The sequence below is a fragment of the Rosa rugosa genome, chromosome 5 (assembly GCF_958449725.1).
Source record: "Rosa rugosa chromosome 5, drRosRugo1.1, whole genome shotgun sequence".
NCBI classification, from domain to species: domain Eukaryota; kingdom Viridiplantae; phylum Streptophyta; class Magnoliopsida; order Rosales; family Rosaceae; genus Rosa; species Rosa rugosa.
In genome coordinates this window covers 6949859-6969999 of record NC_084824.1, presented here as the reverse complement: position 1 = coordinate 6969999, position 20141 = coordinate 6949859, and the positions used below count along the sequence as shown (strand labels likewise).

Genomic DNA, 20141 nt, shown 5'->3' with positions numbered 1-20141 from the left:
GTTTCTGAAAATGATTGATGCGAGATTGGTTTCCATTTAGTTCTGTTTTAGTTTCCTTGAGTGAAAAAAGGGAAGTGTTTAAAGGGACATCTTTATTACTGCCGTGTTCAAATAGAAGAAGAAGAAGAGTAATGGATCTGAGTTTGGTTTGGAGAGTAGGGATTGCAGGTTTGGAAATTCGTGTTTTTGCTGTTATGTTCTTCTTCTTCATACCTTATAAATTGATGTGGAATGTCCCCAAAAAATGTTCTCTATGTATCTATATATGCATTACATGGGTTTTGGTTTGTGTTGTTTGTCGCTGAAATTGAGTTTTCGGTTTGATCTGTTATTTGGTTGTGTTTCGCAGTATTAAGTATTGGATATTGCTGTCTTCAGTGTGAAGGTGATCAGGTATTAGCTTTTGTTCTTATTTTATGTTTTCGATTCATTGCTGTGTACTTTTGGTTCTTTCAGTTTAGAAAATTGGCGTTTGGTGATTGACTGTAGGGATTTATTTGATGTGCTATGAATACTGAATTATTTGATAGCAGGAAAAATTTGTCTTGATATTTGTTTGTAAATTAGTGATGTGGGTTTTAACATTATGTTGTTGATCGAGTTCTATAAGATGTCTAACGAATTCAGAGTTTTAGTTAGGATTTGAGAAATTGTGTTAGGATTATGTTAGTGATAACGATTTGCTAATTTTGATAAGTGAAAAATTAGTGATAAAGATCGATTGATCTTTGTCAGATGATATAATCTTTTAACATATCTTTTATATTTGATTCATATATGACTAATTGATAAATTTATTTTGTGCATTTGCAGCTATACTGAAAACTTTGAATGGGTTTTGTCATGAGAAGCAACTAAGTCAGTAATTTTCTCACCTTTTTTGGGTTCATAATTGTTTATCCTTTATTGCTGTTTCAGCAAGAGAAAGTTATTTCATGTTTATATTTTAGTTTTTTTTAATAAGTAGGAAATCAATATTTTGATAGTTTGTACTAAAAGTGGTGAATAGTTATAATGATGTGATTAAATGTGATCATTTGGAGACTTTGAAGAAAAGAATAGAATTTTAGCAGGTACTGTGTTAATTATATGTTTATTATTGGGAAAAGCTTCAATAATTATCCGGAAAAACTTCAACCATTTTAGCAGGTACTGTGTTAATTATATGTTGATCACAAAGATTGAAGGTTTATTAGAGGCTGGTAATTGAAGGGTATTACTGTGTAGTTTATGGGCTTAAAGATCAATTTTGACTGAAAGTTTTGTAATTTAATGTTGTTTTGTAGTGCTGCCATTTTGCCCAAAGAACAATGACGTTTACATGCATCTATGCAATCTAAATGGGAAAAGCTGCATGTTCTTCAGAAGGTACTGCGTTTCACACTCATTGGCTTGCAATAATAGTTGTCGAAAACCAATTATAATGTGATATTTCAATATAAACTTGAGAGAGATGCAACTTGGGTAACCGAGTTTTGGTCAAAACAATTAGAAAGCAGTTATTAGGATTATTACTTGGAGGTGTCAAGCACTTTCTCCCTGTAATATGATACTAGCTAAGTGATACACATTTGATGGCTTCTTGGAATGTTCTGCCCTCCAACTTATGAAAAGTATTATGTCTGATGTGTTGTTAGGAAAAGTGAAACCGTTTAAAGTTAGAATTTGAAAATGATGTGTATACATATTTGTGGGTTTCGATGGGTACATTTGTTTCCCATACTCTTGATATATATTTGTGCATACTTGCTAGGAGTGTCGAGAGCAAAATATTTATCTCAGATATACTGCATGTATATCAACAATGGAACTTGGAGCATTGACTTCATGGAGGTATGCGTCACCATAGATATATATCTCACTTTTCCTTTGATGCCAAGGTGTTGTTCTTATATTTAACAAGATATACTTTTTGCAGCCTTGCTTGTTTACAGAAGGTCATTGAACCAAAGGTGATACATCGAGACATTAAGCAAAGGTTTCTTCTTGGCCACTAAGCACTTTGTAGTACCTTTCAAATTTTCTACGATCAGCCATCCCAAGATATATTCTGTAAGTCAGTTCTTAGTCTCTGCTAATTGGTATCCCCTTTTCAAGATTTCTACTTTGCTTTTGGATTACTTTGAACAACCCTGTATGTTCTATTGTGGTCATGGTTGATTATTGTTTGCATTTCAGTTTTGAATTGGGCATGCCTTTTAGGAGTTATTTTGGGCCTTTGGTTGCTTAGCATTGTGTGAGTTACCCAGTTATTGTTGTTTTCTTTGAAATAAGTACCGTTATGTATGTTTATGTTATAAACCTTTATATTGCTCTTAGTTTCTTCGATTAGATAGTTCAAATCATCAGGTGGAATGTGAAAAGTATTGTTGAGGGCCAATGGAAGTGTACAGAGAAGTGTGACATTTAATCTGAATTAATAGCAAAAGATCTACTAAATTCTCTGCTGTTTAATGGGTTATTTGGTGATTAAGAGCTGCACAAACTATTTAGAGTTGTGGATTTAGTTTTGGAATGGAAAAGTTGAAGGTTGTGGTTAATGGTCATAGTTATATATGAACAAATTGCTCTAGCTGAGTGAACTAGGTGTGTGCACAAGTCCAACCACATTAGATTTTGAATGAGTATGTAGTTGGTCTGCTCATAATTGCAGCATGTGTCGAGTGGATTAATGATGAAATTTCTGTATTTTCTCAGATTTTTTTTTCTTCTACCTCTTCCGTTTTGTTGGGTTGATGGTCTGTATGTTCTTTGTTTTCTTTCAGATATGGCTGATACTGATAAGGAAATTGTTTTCTTCCATATACACATTGGTACTGACATTACAGATGAGAAAGAGCAGTTACTGATATTGGTTTGCCAAATCAAGTTTGATAAGGAAATTGAATTCAAGAGGGAGTTGCCACCAGGTGAGATAATGGTAATGCCGCTGGATGCCACTGTTGGACAGCTAAAACAGTTAGCTGAGTGTCCTGAGGGATACATATCAAAGGGTTGGAGGGATCAGATGATATGGAAGTAGTTTCTGGAGCAGTTTAATCGATAACAGTTTGCGTATGATATGTACGATATTTTATCAGTTTAATTAAGAATGAAGTTATTTTCAATTATATATTTCATTATTATAGATTATTAACAACAACAAATCCCGCAGCAAAGCGCGGGTACCATTTCTAGTGTATTTCAATTTTTGAATGTTTTTGTATTTTTCAAGATTGGTGAGAAATAATGTACAAAAACATGAAATTTATGATTTATATATATGGCTTCTTTTGCTCAAAAAAGAAAATCTGGAATGCAAAATTGCATGCTAGGTTTTTTTTTTAAATCAATAAATGCACTTTTGCGACGGCAATGTTGCTGTCGCCAATGACCTTTGGTGACGGCAAAATCGCTGATGGCGTCGCCATTATGCCGTCGCCAAAAATCATGCGACGGCGTAAATACCGTGGCCAAAATTCATGCGACGGCGTAATTGCCGTCGCTAATAGCAATGGCGACGCCACCAACGACATCGGCAATTTAGCCGTCGCACTTGGTCTTTTGCGACGGCAATTTGGCTTTTGGCGACGGCCTTGCGCCGTGGCCAATCGAATTCTTTTTTGTAGTGATGGCCTCAAAATCGAATATATATGGGAAGTGAAATTCACACTCCCTGTTTTACAATCCGCACTTCATGTTTCCTTTATTATAACATCTTAAGTTTTGTCTTTTTGTAGTGTGGATTATAAAAATATGATGTTAAGATACTATAAAAGGAAACATGAAGTGTGAATTGTAAAATAATAAAAGGAAACATGAAGTGTGAATTGTAAAATAATAAAAGGAAATATGAAAGTTTGGATTGTAAAATAGAGAGTGTTAATTTCAATATCCTATATTAATCACTATATAACGAAGAAAGTAAATAACCCTTCATTATTCCTCATAAAAAAGTTTGCTATTTTCTCTATTATCTCTTATTATCTTATTTATTTACAATATCTCATGTGAGCCAAGTAGTTCAGTATAATTAGGTTGAGAATTGGGGGAAGTATAATTAGGTTGAGAATTGGGGGGAGGGGAAGAGTACAACAATTGAATTAAATACTTCATTGATTAATTATACGCTCTTTAAGACAAACTACAAAAAATGGCCAAACCCCTTCAAACCATAATGATCCGCCCTCTATACACCCCTATCCACAAGGTAGGTAGCAAAACCACCAATACAAAAAAATATTAGCATAATTTCCTTAAATTTCTTCAGCTATAAATACAAAGAATAATTCTTCTTCTTCTTCTTCTTCTTCTTCCTCTTCTACCAAGAATGCGGAAGTTTATAGTTCAAATTGCTACCCAGTTGAGCTGGTTGTTCAACTACTTGCTTTTCTATTCTTTTGCCAAACCCTACTATGAGTTTGGATTGCCCGCAGAAGCTATAGAGACTCTTATTAGCACAGTCCACTACGAAAGCTCCAACCCTGTTGTGAGTTCTGAAGAAGAATGTGCTGTGTGTCTATGCAAAATTGAGGAAGGAGAAGAGATGAGAGAACTGAGATGTGCTCATCTCTTTCATAAAGCTTGCTTGGACCGTTGGACAGATCTTAATCATGTCACGTGTCCCCTTTGCCGAAGTTCCCTAGCTCCCCCAATAAGTTCAGAATCCCAATCTCAAATTGAAGTGCTTCGTTTCAGGTTTTGCTCTTTCCAGTCGAATAGATATTGCGATATATGGTGGTTGCGCTAAACCAGAATCAAGCGATGAAAATAGAGACATTGTGTTACTAAGTATATATATGCTGTTGAAGGAATATCGATTTAGTGTGCCTTATCAAACTAGGAATAGTAATAGGAGAAAAGGTTCTAGATTTCCCAATCCTACACGGATTGGTATTCCTTGTAACATTAGAACTAGTACTTTGTAATCCCTATATATAGGGCTCCTATTCTCAATAATAATACACATCTCTCTCTACAATTCTCTCTCGAATCTATTTTACTTAAACATGTTATCAGCACGACTCTAGCCACAAAGCAAAAACCAAAAACCCAATCAATCCTCTTCACCAAAATCTGCTGAAGCCACCTAGCCCGAGCTAGCCCTACCACATCGCAGCAGCCCCTGCTGCCCTGCGCGCTGCACCTGCAGCCACACGCCCCTGCGTCGCTGCCCTGCAGCCCCGCGCCCGTGCGCTTGCAGCGCTGCTGCTGCCCTGCGCGCCTCAGCGGCACCTGCTGCCCCTACAGCGCACCTACCTCAGCAGCTCCTTTTCTCACCTGCTGCAACTCACTGCCGTTGCAACATCTTTGCAGCCCCTATCCAACACTGCTGCAAACCTTCGTTCCATCACGCCTGCATCGACACGCGCGTGATTCAAAACCAACAAGTAAGTACCCAACAGAGTAAGTTTTGAAGTTCCTAAAATTTGAAATTTAAATATTTCTTCTTTTTCTCGGGGACTTAAAAACCTCCCTTCTTCTTCATCTCACCTTTCTTATAACGTGGGTTCGATTTTGAGAAAGCGGAATCGTGGGGATTCGCGCTATAAACGAACTAAGAGCGTTCGTAAGACTTCGGACTAAGAGCGTCCGCAAGCATCGATTAACAACCTTATAAACATCATTGTTTCGGTCTAATCCAATTTTCTTGGAAATCGATTTCTTGGTAGCATAGCTCGAAAATCTCAATATTTAGTTGTCGTGGAAGTTTTAACTCCGAAACTAATATATTTCTTCTTCTTATTTCAGGATGTCAAAACTTGACTTTCCTATCCTTGACTCAACTGGCTCGGAATATCATAGTTGGGTCACGGATGTTGAGAACCACCTCACTTCAAAAGGGATCCTACCCGTAATTCAAGCACCAAATCCCGACCTCATATTTGAGCGTACGGCTACAAATAATGCCACCGCTCTCATCTTAATGAGACGCCACATGGATAAATCACTCCGATTGGAGTATATGGCAATCAAGGATGCTAGAGAATTATGGGTTGCGCTTGAGGAGCGTTTTGGTAATGTAAAGGATACCCTCCTCCCTGACTTGAAAGTTCAATGGAACAATCTACGATTTGCTGACTTCAAGTCTGTAGCTGAATATAATTCAGAAGTTCTTCGCCTCAAAACCATGTTGGGGTTCTGTGGACAACCTGTCACAGAGCAAGAACTAATTGAGAAAACTCTCTCCACCTTCCCCGTCTCAGCTATTTTGCTATCAAAGCAATACCGAACTGAATTCAATACTATACGGCTCACGAGGTTTCATCAGCTAATTAATATTATGTCTGTAGCTGAGAAGCATGATAATATCCTCGTGAGGAATTATAATTCAAGGCCCATCGGAACTAAGAGCGTTCATGAGGCAAATTATAATAATGCACCCAAAGGAGGGCGCAAGGAGCGGAACCCTAAGAATCAGGGACACAACGGACATTTTGGTCCATATAATCGCCCTACAAAGGAAGGTACTCGTCAGAATGAAGGACGATCACGTGGCAATACATGGCAACGTGGGAGAGGAGGCCGTGGGGCTCCAGGACGTGGAGGAGCCACCCAAGGCCATGGGAATGGCGCCAACTCCTATAAGGGACGCCACCCAAGTGCAAACAATGCACCTCAATTAAAGGGAGGAAATCACAATGACATGTGTCATCGATGTGGATCTAGTGAGCACTGGTTCAAACAATGCAAAGCAAGCAAACAATTAGCTGCGCATTACAAGGCATTTAGAGACTTCAGAGAGCATGAAGCCAATCTTGCCAAAAATATAGAAGAAGATGGTGATGATGCCAACGTCAATCTCACCATAGCGGACTTCAAATCTGACAAAGAATTGCACAAGGATGCTGCAGATTTTGATTAGTATAGTCCTTTATTTTTCCAAGAATTATGTAATGGCTATTATGCCTTAAATCAATAAAATGACTTATTGTATTAACTTTTTCCCTTTAGGCGTACTCAAGAGTACTTGTGATGTCTAGGCAAGGTTTGGTCTGAGAGAACGGTTTTAAAAGTGAGCAACGCTCCACCAAAATCTCGCCTTACCTTACCTGGTCACAACTAAATTGAAATTACCGAACGGATTGAGTGACTACGATTTGTCGACGGTTTGATTTTTATGTTGGATTAGATTTTGGTCAAGAAACTTTGATGTAATCATTGGCTATTATTAATAAAGTATCGATTTATTTTATTCAATGTCTTGGACATGTTTTAATTTCGAACTTTATTATTTTTCAGTATGTTTCCTGGAGAGCTAGAATGCCTCGTGGATAGTGCCACTACACATACTATCCTTCGAAATAGACAGCTATTTCTATGGATGACACCATCTCGATCTTCCGTGACTACGATGGCTGGATCATCTCGATTGATCCATGGTCGAGGACCAGCCCAATTTATGTTGCCAAATGGCATGACTTTAAATGTCACCGAAGCTCTTTATGCTCCTAGGGATGGAAGAACCCTATTAAGCTTCAAAGATATAAGAGCCAATGGTTTTCATGTGGAAACACATTGTGAGAATGGACAAGAGTTCCTTTGCATCACCTCTAATGACTACGGACATAAACGAGTCTTAGAGAAACTTATGTGTCGCTCTAGTGGGTTGTATGCAACCACTATTCGAGTCATTGAATCCAACCATGTCATGAGAGATGATTTATGGGATTCCGACACATATAGGCTTTGGCACGACCGTTTGGGACACCCAGGTCGTGACATGATGATCCGTATATTAAAGACTTCACACGGACATCCCTTTTTCAGAACGAAAAGAAGTAAAACTCGGTTTTTGGACACCGAAGGAGCCCCTGCGCCTCACGGCGCCGTTCACCCCCAAATCCGGCCATCCTTGGCCGGCGCCGCCTTCCCCCTGCGGCCTCAGGGTGGCATTGACGCCACCAAGGCTCCTTTGTCTCCAACTTTTACTTCTAAAGTCACTTGTGATTTTGTGGCTCAACCAAAATCCTCATTGGTTGCTTCTAAAGCCCATCATTCGTTCTGCAAAGCCTGCTCTTTAGCAAAGTTAGGATCGAGACCATCCTATGCAAAGGACACCAAAGAAAATATACCATTCCTGCAAAGAATTCAAGGTGATATTTGTGGATCTATTCAACCATCATGCGGACCATTTCGATATTTTATGGTATTGGTTGATGCATCGACACGCTGGTCACATGTCATGCTATTGTCCACAATGAATGCTGCATTTGCTAAACTCCTAGCACAAATAATTAAGTTACGGGCTCACCACCCTGATCATCCTATTAAGTCTATAAGATTAGACAATGCTGGAGAGTTTACATCAAAGACTTTTGATGATTATTGCATGTCCATTGGGATTGATGTTGAACATCCTGTTCCTCATGTTCACACCCAAAATGGTCTCGCAGAAGCCGCCATTAAACGACTACAAATGGTCGCTAGGGCATTGGTAATGCGCACCAATCTCCCTATTTTTGCTTGGGGCTATGCAATATTGCATGCAGCTGTGCTTATTCGTCTGAGGCCCACTGCCACTCAACCCTTTTCTGCGTCCCAGTTTATGTGCCAATTGCGCCACCACAGCGCACCAAAATGGGTCCTCAAAGGCAATTAGGTATTTATGTTGGATATGATTCTCCAACGATTATCCGCTACATAGAACCCTTGACAGACGATCTCTTTACCGCTAGATTTGCGGATTGTCACTTCGATGAGACAGTCTTCCCATCGTTAGGGGGAGATAAGAACATCAATGTTCAACAGGAACGACAGGAATTGTCGTGGTCTGTCCCCACTCTGTCTCATCTTGATCCCCGAACCGCACAGTCCGAAATTGAAGTGCGGAGAATTCTTGATCTTCAGAACGTAGCAGAATCGATGCCTGATGCGTTTTCTGATATCGCTAAAGTGACGAGATCACATATACCTGCTGCAAACGTGCCTGCAAGGATTGAAGTCCCTAAAAGTAGAGGACATGACGCCAACTCAAGAATGCATGAGCATGGCGCCAACATCCCATCTCTCAATGATGGTGACGTTATGGCTAGGCCCACGGCTCCTGCTAGGAAGCGCGGGAGGCCCATAGGTTCGGTGGATTCTCGCCCAAGAAAGAAAGCGAGTTTGGCACAATATAATCCATTAATCATCGATGTGAATAATCCATCTCATGAGAATATTCCGGATTATGGTTATGTCCAAGAGACATCATTGGGGGACGCTCCAATGTCAGAACCAACTCCAGAGAATAGAGAGATCTCCATAAATTACACTAGTGTACATGAGATGATGGATAGAAATTCTATGGCGATTGATGATGCATTTGCATATCATATTGCAAAAGGAATTATAGAATATGATGATATCGAACCTCGCTCGGTTGAAGAATGTCAACGAAGAGCAGATTGGCCTAAATGGAAAGATGCGATCCAGGTTGAATTGGATTCACTAACAAAGAGACAGGTATTTGGGCCTGTAACGCAGACACCCCCAAGTGTAAAGCCTGTTGGCCATAAATGGGTCTTTGTTAGAAAGCGTAATGAGAAAAATGAGGTGGTAAGATATAAAGCCAGCCTTGTGGCGCAAGGTTTCTCACAACGCCCTGGAATCGACTACGAGGAGACATATTCTCCCGTAATGGACGTTATAACATTCCGCTACCTTGTCAGTTTGATAGTTTCCGAAAAACTTGACATGCAGCTTATGGATGTGGTTACAGCATATCTCTATGGGGATCTAGATTCAGAGATATATATGAAGGTTCCAGATGGACTTCAATTACCCAAATCAAGTGGCTCCAAACCACGGAGCGCATTTTCAATAAGGTTAAAACGCTTACTATATGGATTAAAACAATCCGGACAAATGTGGTATAACCGTCTAAGTGACTACTTGATTGGGAATGGATATATTAACAATGAAATATGCCCATGCGTGTTCATTAAAAGAACAAGTTCCGGATTTGCAATCGTAGCAGTTTATGTCGATGACATGAACCTAATTGGAACTCTAGATGAGTTGAAGGAAACTGCTAAATACTTGAAATCCGAATTTGAGATGAAAGATCTTGGGAAAACACGGTTTTGTCTCGGTTTAGAACTCGAGCACTGTAGTGATGGGATTTTGATCCATCAGTCTGCATATACTCAGAAGGTCCTAAGGCGCTTTAATGAAGATAAAGCAAAGCCTGCGAGTACTCCCATGATCGGTCGTAGTCTTGAGCCCGGAAAAGATCCGTTTCGTCCAAGGGATGAGGACGAAGAACCATTAGAGGCCGAAGTGCCCTATTTGAGTGCAATAGGCGCATTATTGTACTTAGCTCAATGCACAAGACCGGATATCTCATTCACAGTGAACTTGTTAGCTCGACATATGACAGGACCCGCCCCGAATTTCACCCTGAAATCCGAGGTGGCCCTGCGGGGCCCACCTTAGAGATAACTCTACCGAGAACTGGTCGAGTCACCCCTAAAGTGGACTACCCAAAATAGTAACCCACAATAGATCAGAGCCAAACAAAGAAGTGCGGAAGCTATTCGTCAACTATGCCTCGAACCACGTACGCCCGACCTCAACTAATAACTCCTGCAAACTGGGCATTAGAAACCGAAGGGCCCAGGGGAAAGTAGACGAAAACGTTAGCGTGAGTAGACAAAAATAAACAATTTAAAATAAGAAGGATTTCATACTTTCCCACATTTATTTCATTAAAAACCTCGATGCATGCACAAATGGTAAAACACATTTAGCTTTAAATCCAAGGATTTCAAAACGATAAACCGACTAGCCTCGCTAGTCAAAACATTCGATAATAATATATCGTAAAACTGAAATCTCGTTTCTCAAGAAGATAAGACCAGCCCCGCTGGCTACAGTGAAAATCGGACTAGCCCCGCTAGTCAAGCAACGATAAAATATGGGGAAGAAGTTTCACCATACGAAAGAAGGGAGCCTCCCAGGCTCGGGTCGGAGTGTCCCACACTCTGGAGCATCCCATGCTCTGCTCTTACTCACCCACAAACACATAGTAAGCAGGGAGGAGTACTAATAGGCTAGCTAGCAATAAATATGACGACCCAGGTATGGCGGGTAAAAACCATTAAAATCCAGTAAATCTATAAGGCTTCCCCATGTCCCACGAATAAAGAAAACACGGGTACGATTCCCAACCGTACCCGGAAATTCTCGTAAAAGTAGTATAAAGCAACAGCGTGTTCCACAAGCTAAAAGAATAACTAGATCAATTATAAATCGCAGTTCCGAAACAAAACCGAATCCAGAATCATCAATGAGGCATTCCCAATGCCAAAACCGTAAATCGATAAATAAACAAGAAATATAATTCCATCGAAATCTCATTTCGAAAAATATTCCAGAAATCTCAATATCGACGAATAAAATATATTAATAAATTCCGGAAATCACCTCGGAAAAATAATTCGTTGAAAATCACTTAAATCACAAGTTCAAATCCGAGCGAATAAAACTCACGTTCCAAAATCATGATGGAAAATCCAAGCAATATTCCAAAACCGAAATCATATCCGAAACTAAAATAATATGATAATTAATAAAACATTCATTCGAAAAAAATAAATAAATGCATGCATCAATATTCAAAAACAAACGTCCACTCACAGTACTAGTTGGCGACCACGCAAACGAGTCCCTTCATCTAGCCGTAGCTCGCAACATTGCCCTGTACACAATTATATTTCCGTAAACGGCAATCCGATAAAATAAATACGAACCTAAACGAAACCCGAAAATCTCTATCTCCAATACTTCTCAAATTCCACCCAAATCTCTTCCCCAACACCAATTCCTCAATCTACATATTCCACAATGAAAACGAGGGAAATCCAACGGCCGGATTTCCCACAATTCCATCACAAAAGTTCAAACTTCGGAAATTCACAAACAATTCCAAACTTCTCAAAAATTCACCAAACTTCACATACAAGCTCTATGATAATTATAGAATTTAACTAGCCAGAAAATGAAATTAAAAAGCTACCCTAGCCGCCGCTACCGCCGCCCACAGTGGCGGCGCCGCCGCCACCGCCACCAGCTCCGATGGCCACCAAATTTTGGCAGCACCATCATCTCAACATTTCAAACACTTTTCTCAACTACCACAACCCGAGAAAACAATTAGACCTAGGTCAACAATTAAGAAAACAGTAAACCCAGATTTATGAATAGTACCCAGAAATTCAAACCTTCGATTCTTCCTCCACGCTTCAAATCGCTGCAAAATGTTTGGGGAGCATCATCTACATCGCAAGGCGCTTCCAAATGATTATGGTTCGTCGCCGGAGGTGGCCGGAATCGGGAGAAACTGGCGTTGACCAAACTGCCACCAAAAAGTTCTCGACGTCGATTCGTGGTTTTCCGGTCAAGTCACGGCGAGCCACCACCACCAGCGAGTCCAGGAGGAGGAGACGATGCTAGGGGTGGTCGCGGTTCATCCCTAGGTGGCCGGAAACGGAAACTAGCCGGAGCTGCAGAGGAGAGAGAGAGAATCGCACGGGGAGAGAAAGAGAGTAAGAAAAAATATCAACCCCAACAGTAACTTTTTCAAATTTATACTACTTACCATGAACAGTAACTTCTACCTTTTCGCTTATAACTTTCGCATACGAACTCCGATTTTTACGTACCACGTATGCACGCGCTCGGTTTAACGTCCTCTACAACTTTCATGAAGAACATTTTCTCAAATTTTGACTCGAACAAAAAGTCGACTTTTAGGGCCCCCTAAAAGTACCGAAACGACAATAAAAGTGAAAGTAGTTGTCGTTTACCGTCCAAATGACTAGTAAACGGGTAAATTTGGGTTCGGGACGTAACAACATAGCTCTGCGCCAACACGCCGCCATTGGATTGGTGTAAAGACCATCTTTCGATACCTAAGAGGTACGATTGATATGGGCCTATTCTATCCCTACAGAGAGAAAATGAATGACGGAAAGTTGGGATCGGACCCCAAAAGGCAAAACGCCCCCGTCCATGGAATGGTCGCCGGCCATGTTGCCGCCGCCGCTCATGATGGCCGGCGTCCTCCTATCTCCCTCCATCAAAACGACAATGATGTCTTGATGGGTTTTGCTGATGCAGGGTACCTCTCTGACCCTCACAAAGGTCGCTCCCAAACTGGTTATGTCTTTACCATGGGAAGCACTGCGATATCTTGGAGGTCTACAAAACAGACCCTTGTTGCTACTTCCTCGAATCATGCAGAGATTATTGCTCTACATGAAGCCGTTCGTGAATGTATATGGCTAAGATCTGTGATTTGACATATTCAAGGAAGTTGTGGTTTGAAGTCTACCACAGATGAACCTACATGCATTTATGAGGATAATGCAGCTTGTATTGAACAAATGAAGTTAGGTTTCATCAAAGGCGACAACATCAAGCATATATCGCCTAAGTTCTTTTATAATCAGCAACAACAATCACTTCTAAAGATTGAAGTGAATCAAATCCGATCAGAGGATAATGTAGCGGACTTATTCACTAAGTCGTTACCTAAATCCACCTTCGAGAAACATGTGAAGAGCATCGGATTGAGAAAGTTATCCGAACTCCCACGATTGTAGCAATCAGGGGGAGATATCGACATCAGGGGGAGTTATGATGTCTGCATGTTCGATCTCGAAGAGTGAAGGACGTGTTGTGCTCTTTTTATCCTTCGACCAGGGTTATTTTTATCCCACAGGGTTTTTGTTACCTGGCAAGGTTTTTAACGAGGCAACGGATGAAGCGTCACCACCAAGTTTGAAGCGGCACAAGGGGGAGTGTTGAAGGAATATCGATTTAGTGTGCCTTATCAAACTAGGAATAGCAATAGGAGAGAAGGTTCTAGATTTCTCAATCCTACACGGATTGGTATTCCTTGTAACATTAGAACTAGTACTTTGTAATCCCTATATATAGGGCTCCTATTCTCAATAATAATACACATATCTCTCTACAATTATCTCTCGAATCTATTTTACTTAAACATATGCCACTTTATACTATGTTTTGGAGTTGGTTCGTGTTACCTTCAACTTTAAATTATAAGAACTTTAAATTATAAGATACAACCTTGCAATCTAGCTACTCTTTTAAAGTTGTAACAATTTCGTATTCTGTGATCACTTGTCCAGTTGTCCTGCACAAAGTTGTAAAATTGGTGTACAAACTTCTATTCTTGCTATGAAACCTTAGTCAAAGATATTAAATTTGGGACCTCTAGGGCTCTACCAATACATTATCAGAGAAAATATATTATTAAAATAATATGAGTTATGCTAAATGAACTATTTATTTTTTGCATCTTATCCGAATCCCACCTCATGTAGCATATCCACATTATGAAACATTCTAATGTGCATGTTGGTTTCCATGCCACAAGAGATGTCATATTAAATGAGCTTTAGTTGAGATGTAAAAAAGTGATTTACTTAGTTTTATTCGAATAGTATTAATAATGAGTGTGCATGGACTAACAAACTATCCAATATAATACGACCTCGTGAAATAATAAGGTTTAGACTAATGCCAAGTAAATTGGGCCTAATCCAAGTGATTAGGAGCTAGAAATTGTCATAAAGGAGGGTAAATTTCTTTACTTCATGTTGAGCCCCTCTAATGAGATCCACAAAAATGAGGATCAGTTGAGGACTTTTTTGTAAGACTCACTTTTCGGTTACATTTCCACAAATTAATCGTTATATGTTTAGATATTTATGTGTAGATTATTTATGCAATTTTTCAACCAAATTGAAAATCGTTGAGGCATTCATAATCGTAATTTATCAGTTATCAACATGAACGGTTCATATTTGACAGATTTGGTTCGTTCATTGATTTGATATAGTTTAGTATCTTAACGATTAGCAATTTGGAAGAAAATTTTCAAAAGTAATCTACTCATGCATATATTAATAGCTAACGGTTAATTTGCCATAATGTAATAGAAAAGTGGGTCTCTCAAACCGTTGATTAGAAAGTCTTCAACTAGTCCTCATTTTAGTGATCCTCAGACTTCTTTGGATTGTATAGATTATATAGTAAACTATAAATTGGGTTCTATAATTCCTTTTTTCTTTTCAAGTCATGTTACACTGATCTCTCAAAAACAGAAATCATATTACACCGGATATATATTAGCACTATTTTACCCAAAAAACAGTGGGTAGATAGCAAAACCCTGGGCTCCAAGTCTAGAGGTATACCTGTGACCTATCCACGAGAGGTCGGCGCCAAGTAGTCGCCAACCCCGGATTGCCGCTCCACCACTCAGGGGTAGTGGACAGAATTGAGTCAATTGACTACTAGATTTGAAAAAGTCTTCCACTCTCTATCGGTATGAAAGAAAAAAGAACACGCCATGCATAATGAGTTTAAGTGTTTAACTCGTGTTTTTTGTCTGCCGGCAGACAGTTTTTCCTAATAATCTTCTTTGTTTGTTTGTTTTCTTTTAATCTTTCTCAAGTTTTTATGTCTGAGCACAACGAAACCTCAATCATAAAGATCCTTTTTAAATCAACGTGATGTCCAAATTAATTCAATTTCAAAATGGTTTTATAATTCGTAATAGTTTAGAAATCCATTATATATATAGAAGATTATTTAATCCGGGTGGAATTCTGAACGTGATGATCCCTTTTCATTAAGGATTGTGATTGGACGCTTAATGCTCTAAATAGATTATCACAACCGAACTAATATCATCTAATTCTTTATTGGGTTCTTGACCAAAAGCACCAAAATCAACTAAAATTGTCCTACTTACCCCAGCAACAAATTTTTATTCCCACTAACCCAATTTGAAGCAAAATGACAAATTTGTCCTTAATCAAATTAATAAACCCCACGATATGATCTCTCCTTCACATCGCTCTCTCTCCCCTCTCATCCCTCTCCGATTTCAGATCTCTCTCTCTCTCTCTCCCCTCAGAATTCACTGCCGGAATTCTCTTTCAAATTTCGTCTCCGGCTGACCGGGGCTCCCTGCAACTCGCCTCCGGACACACACGTAAGTCTCTCTCTCTCCCCCGCCCTTCCCTTCCCTCCCTCCCTTATTTTGGTTACGCCTCTGTTCGGTTTGCCGGAAAAGCTCCGGTGACGATTCTTCTTAATCGTCTCACTGAAGTTCGCCCCTTCAAAACGACGACGTCCTTCTCATCGACCTCGGGCTCCTTGTACGCCTCCTGATTGCCCTCGTCGAAATCAGAGAAGTCGTCGGCGTCGTCATAGCTCTTGCCGTCGAATTTGTTCCGATCTGGATAGTGCGGCGCAGCGTCATGGCCGTGGCCCTGCTGCTCGGTCGGCTCTTCAAGGAAACTGAGATCCTTGTCGTCGTCGTCGACGGCGGCGTCCTTGGAGAGAGCTGGGCGGGAGGAGAGGAGCAGCAGGGCGCTGAGTGTGAACACAAGAACGAGTCAACTCGCCATTTTGGAGTGAGTGAGGAGAAGAATGATCAGAGAGACTTGAGAGACTGAGATCTGGTTTTAGTGGGGGTTTAATAGAAATGGAGGACGAGGAGTCAATGGCTTTATGCGATGTCATTTCTTGGAGTTGCGGAAAAGCTAACCGTTGCATGAATAATGAGCACCAACCATAACCCCACTGCTAATACAAAAATTCTAGTTATTATATTGCCATGATAATTGTATAGGATGGTGTGTAACTGATTTGAAACGATAGATATTGTTATTATATTGCCATGATAATTGTATAGGATGGTGAGTAACTGATTTGAAACAATAGATTAGAAACTTGGGCCCCAAATCTCGGCCAATAAAAGTGAATGTTAGGCTAATTTTAGAAGGGTGCGATAATATATATGTTGTGGTTGTTAGCATAATGATGTAAAAGTCGATGCTTGAAATTTTTTCAATAGAAATGTGTTTTTATTGGGGCAATAGACGTCTATTGGAGGACAATAGACGTTTTGAATTGATGTAATCTCCTTTTGTTTTCCTTTAATCAAAGTTTTATTTGTCTAAATTTAGGGAGATTAGTTCCCATTTCGGCGATTGAAAGTTCTATTGGGGGGCAATAGACGTCTATTGGGGGGCAATATATGTTTTGAATTGATGTAATCACCTCGTTTTTTTTCTTTGAATAAAGTTTTATTTGTCTAAATTTAGGGAGATTAGTTCATATTCTGGCAACCGAAAGTTTTATTGGGGATAATAGACATCTATTGGGGGGCAATAGACATCTATTGAGGGGCAATACATGGCTGGTAGACGTCTATTGCCCCCATAGACGTCTATTGGGGGGGCAATAGACCTCTATTGCCCCTCTATTGGAGGGTTTTCAGAAAAATCCAGTGTGATCGGAATCCGGCGAAAGTTGGCCGGAATCCGGCGACCGGTGACCGGATTCCGGCGGCCGGTGACCGGATTCCGGCGGCCGGTGACGGGCTCCGGCGAAGTCTCCTATGGTTTCTCTCTCTTCCATTTTCTCTCTCTCTCTCTCTCTTTAAGTAACAAATGGGTTAGGGGTAGAATGGTATTAAAAAAAAATTAAAAACAAAAAAAAAATCTTAATGGTGTATTAGGGAAGACTCTCTTAGAGTGTATTGGGTAAGAGAGAATTAAAAAAACTTAATGGGGTTAGTGGGAAAAAAATCCCTAGAAATGGGGTAAATGGACAAAAACCCTTCTTTATTTATTATTGAAAAAAAAAAAAATACTAGTCGAAGGTGTACGGTTTCTGACTTGATCTCGATTCTTACTCAAAACTCTGCTAGGGCTACGTTCCAGTTGCGAAAGTAATAAAACATACATGGAAGCTGACTCAGTGATCAGCGGTGGGCTCCCATCCGAAATCATATGCTTCCAGATACTCCCAAGGCTACCGACCAAGTTCGTGATCCGTTGCAGATGCGTCTGCAAATCATGGTCCTCTCTCACCCGCAACCCTTCTTTTCTCACTGTTCACCGTAGCTTCCGGTGCAGCCCTTCCACTCACCTCCTCTTCACCACGTCGGACGAGACCACAACCACACTTCAACACTTTCACTCTGTGAAACTCAACCAAGAAGAAGGAGAAAAGAATATTATTAATCCAACAACAGACCTCTTTAGCCTTCCAGCACCGTCCTATTCCTTTCTCGGCGGCACACATAGTATCAACGGCTTAACGATTTTAGCCGATCAACTTAATGCCAAAACGGTTTATGTGTTCAATCCCTGTACTGAACAGATTATAACTCTTCCCCATACCAGCCTTGTAGCCGAATTGTTTACACACCATCTCGGATTCAGTGCTGTTACAAACGAGTATAAGGTTTTCCAAGTGCATTGGTCTGGTAATGAGGATTACCCGAATTATGTGACTTCTCTGAGGTTCAAAATTTTCACTTTGGGTACAACTACATGGAGGCACATAGAGTTGGACTTTCCTTTTGATCCTGAAAGGCTAGACTTTGCTAAGAAAAGTGTATGCCTCCATGGAGGCATACATTGGATGCATATGAATCAGAAGATTATAGTTGCATTTGATGTTGGAGCCGAGAGATTCAGAGACAACATCCCACTTCCCGGAGATTGTGACTCCGGGAATATTGTTGAAGTGGGTGGATGTGTGGCTGTGTATGATGACACATCATTGTTTCAACAGGACATGATATTATTGTGGATTTTGGAGGATTACCAAAATCATGTGTGGGTTAAGAAGAATATCATATTTACCTCGAGTTGGGAAAAATTAGGGTGCCCTATTCCGTTGGGTACAATCCACACAGGTGAGCTCCTGCTCAAGCCTACCTTACGGGACTCGGCCAATGTCAGTGTTCATCTTTACAATATAGAGAGCGATAGCTTTCGGAAATGTAAGATTAGTTTGCCGGTGAAGATTGGTCTATGGAGCTTGCTTACTAGTTATGATGAAAGTGTGATCACCTTGAGATCATGAGATGGCCAGTTAAATTTTCTCCTGTATGGGGGAGGTGATTGTTGTTCTTCGTTATTAGGTACGACTGCTATTAATTAGTAGTCTTTGTTCTTATTGTTTTGTCTTCTTGATTTGGGTTGTCCGACTCTAGAGTGATCACTTGCTAGTAGACTGTTAATGTCAAGGTACTTTTACTGAAACTTTCAAATTTTAATATAGTACTTGCTTAATTATTACTTGATCGACTATAACATATTACAGGATTTTGGCCGTGTCCCCCATTAGATTCTTCAATTTCTAATGTAACTTATTTCGTTAAAGAAAAACGATGACCATTATTTATAGCCAAAATAAAAAGAACCAGAAGTATAGTCCCGTTAGGATGACAATGAGACGGCCTAGCTAGCTACTGCGACACCTTAAATTTTTTACGTAGGAAAGTAAATATGAAAAGAGTCATATTTGGATTTCTTTTCTTCTAGAATTCTACTTGTTTTCTTGCTCCGCAAGACTCTAAGAGTACTTGTTAGATTTTAACAAGGGCAAATTAGGTGTTGTATTATTCATTCGATAGTTTATATTGAAATCAAGTCATCAAGTGTTCTCTTAAATTGTTCTGTGTTTTAGTTGTGACCATTCAAGCACCGAATTGCGTAGTGTCCGAGCTCCATGTCTGAATCGCAACAGGGATCCAGTCCTTACGAGAAAGCAGTCCGTCGCGGAAGCTACAAAGAAGGCTATGGATATCGCCGGAAACACGTGGCAGCACTTGAAAACAAGCCCTAGCTTTGCTGATGCTGCCATGGGAAGAATTACACGAGGAACAAAGGTTTTAGCGGAAGGTGGTTACTATAGGATCTTTCGATCGACCTTTGAGATTGTTCCTGAGGAGCAACTTCAAAATTCATTTGCATGTTACTTATGTACGTCGTACGGTCCAGTAATGGGAGTGTTATATGTATCTACTGCAAAGATTGCTTATTGCAGTGATAATCCCATTTTATACAAAGCTGAAAACCAGACTGAATGTAGCTATTATAAGGTGGTTATCCCACTGCATCAGCTTAAAGCAGTTAATTCTTCGTTCAGCAGATCCAATCCTGGTGAAAAGTACATACATAAAAAAAATTTAAAAAAAAAAAAAAAAAAATCTCAACTGATAACCATGAATTTTGGTTTATGGGGTTCTTAAATTATTATGGTGCTGCTCAATGCCTACAAGGAGCTCTACATGCCCGGAGCATATCCTTGGGATAATTTTTGTAGCTGTGGCAGAC

The 20141-nt window shown here is 40.0% G+C and overlaps 1 protein-coding gene, 1 long non-coding RNA gene and 1 pseudogene across 2 annotated transcripts; all 3 read left to right on the top strand.

The window, feature by feature from the left end:
* Positions 1-347: 347 nt before the first annotated feature.
* Positions 348-3107, top strand: LOC133712666 (uncharacterized). Its single transcript, XR_009847539.1, has 6 exons — positions 348-393; positions 814-858; positions 1287-1368; positions 1754-1833; positions 1919-2052; positions 2766-3107. It is a non-coding gene; the product is annotated as an uncharacterized LOC133712666 (long non-coding RNA).
* Positions 3108-17754: 14647 nt separating this feature from the next.
* On the top strand, positions 17755-18885 carry LOC133711131 (F-box protein At4g19940-like). The gene has a single exon (XM_062137297.1). The coding sequence runs from the start codon at positions 17755-17757 to the stop codon at positions 18883-18885; it is 1131 nt and encodes a 376-aa protein (XP_061993281.1).
* A 156-nt stretch (positions 18886-19041) lies between these two features.
* Positions 19042-20121, top strand: LOC133711130 (GLABRA2 expression modulator-like; annotated as a pseudogene).
* Positions 20122-20141: the final 20 nt, after the last annotated feature.

What these genes read in the sequence shown, in the direction of transcription:
- LOC133711131 (XM_062137297.1), top strand. Translation starts at nt 17,755, where the DNA reads ATGGAAGCTGACTCAGTGATCAGCGGTGGGCTCCCATCCGAAATCATA.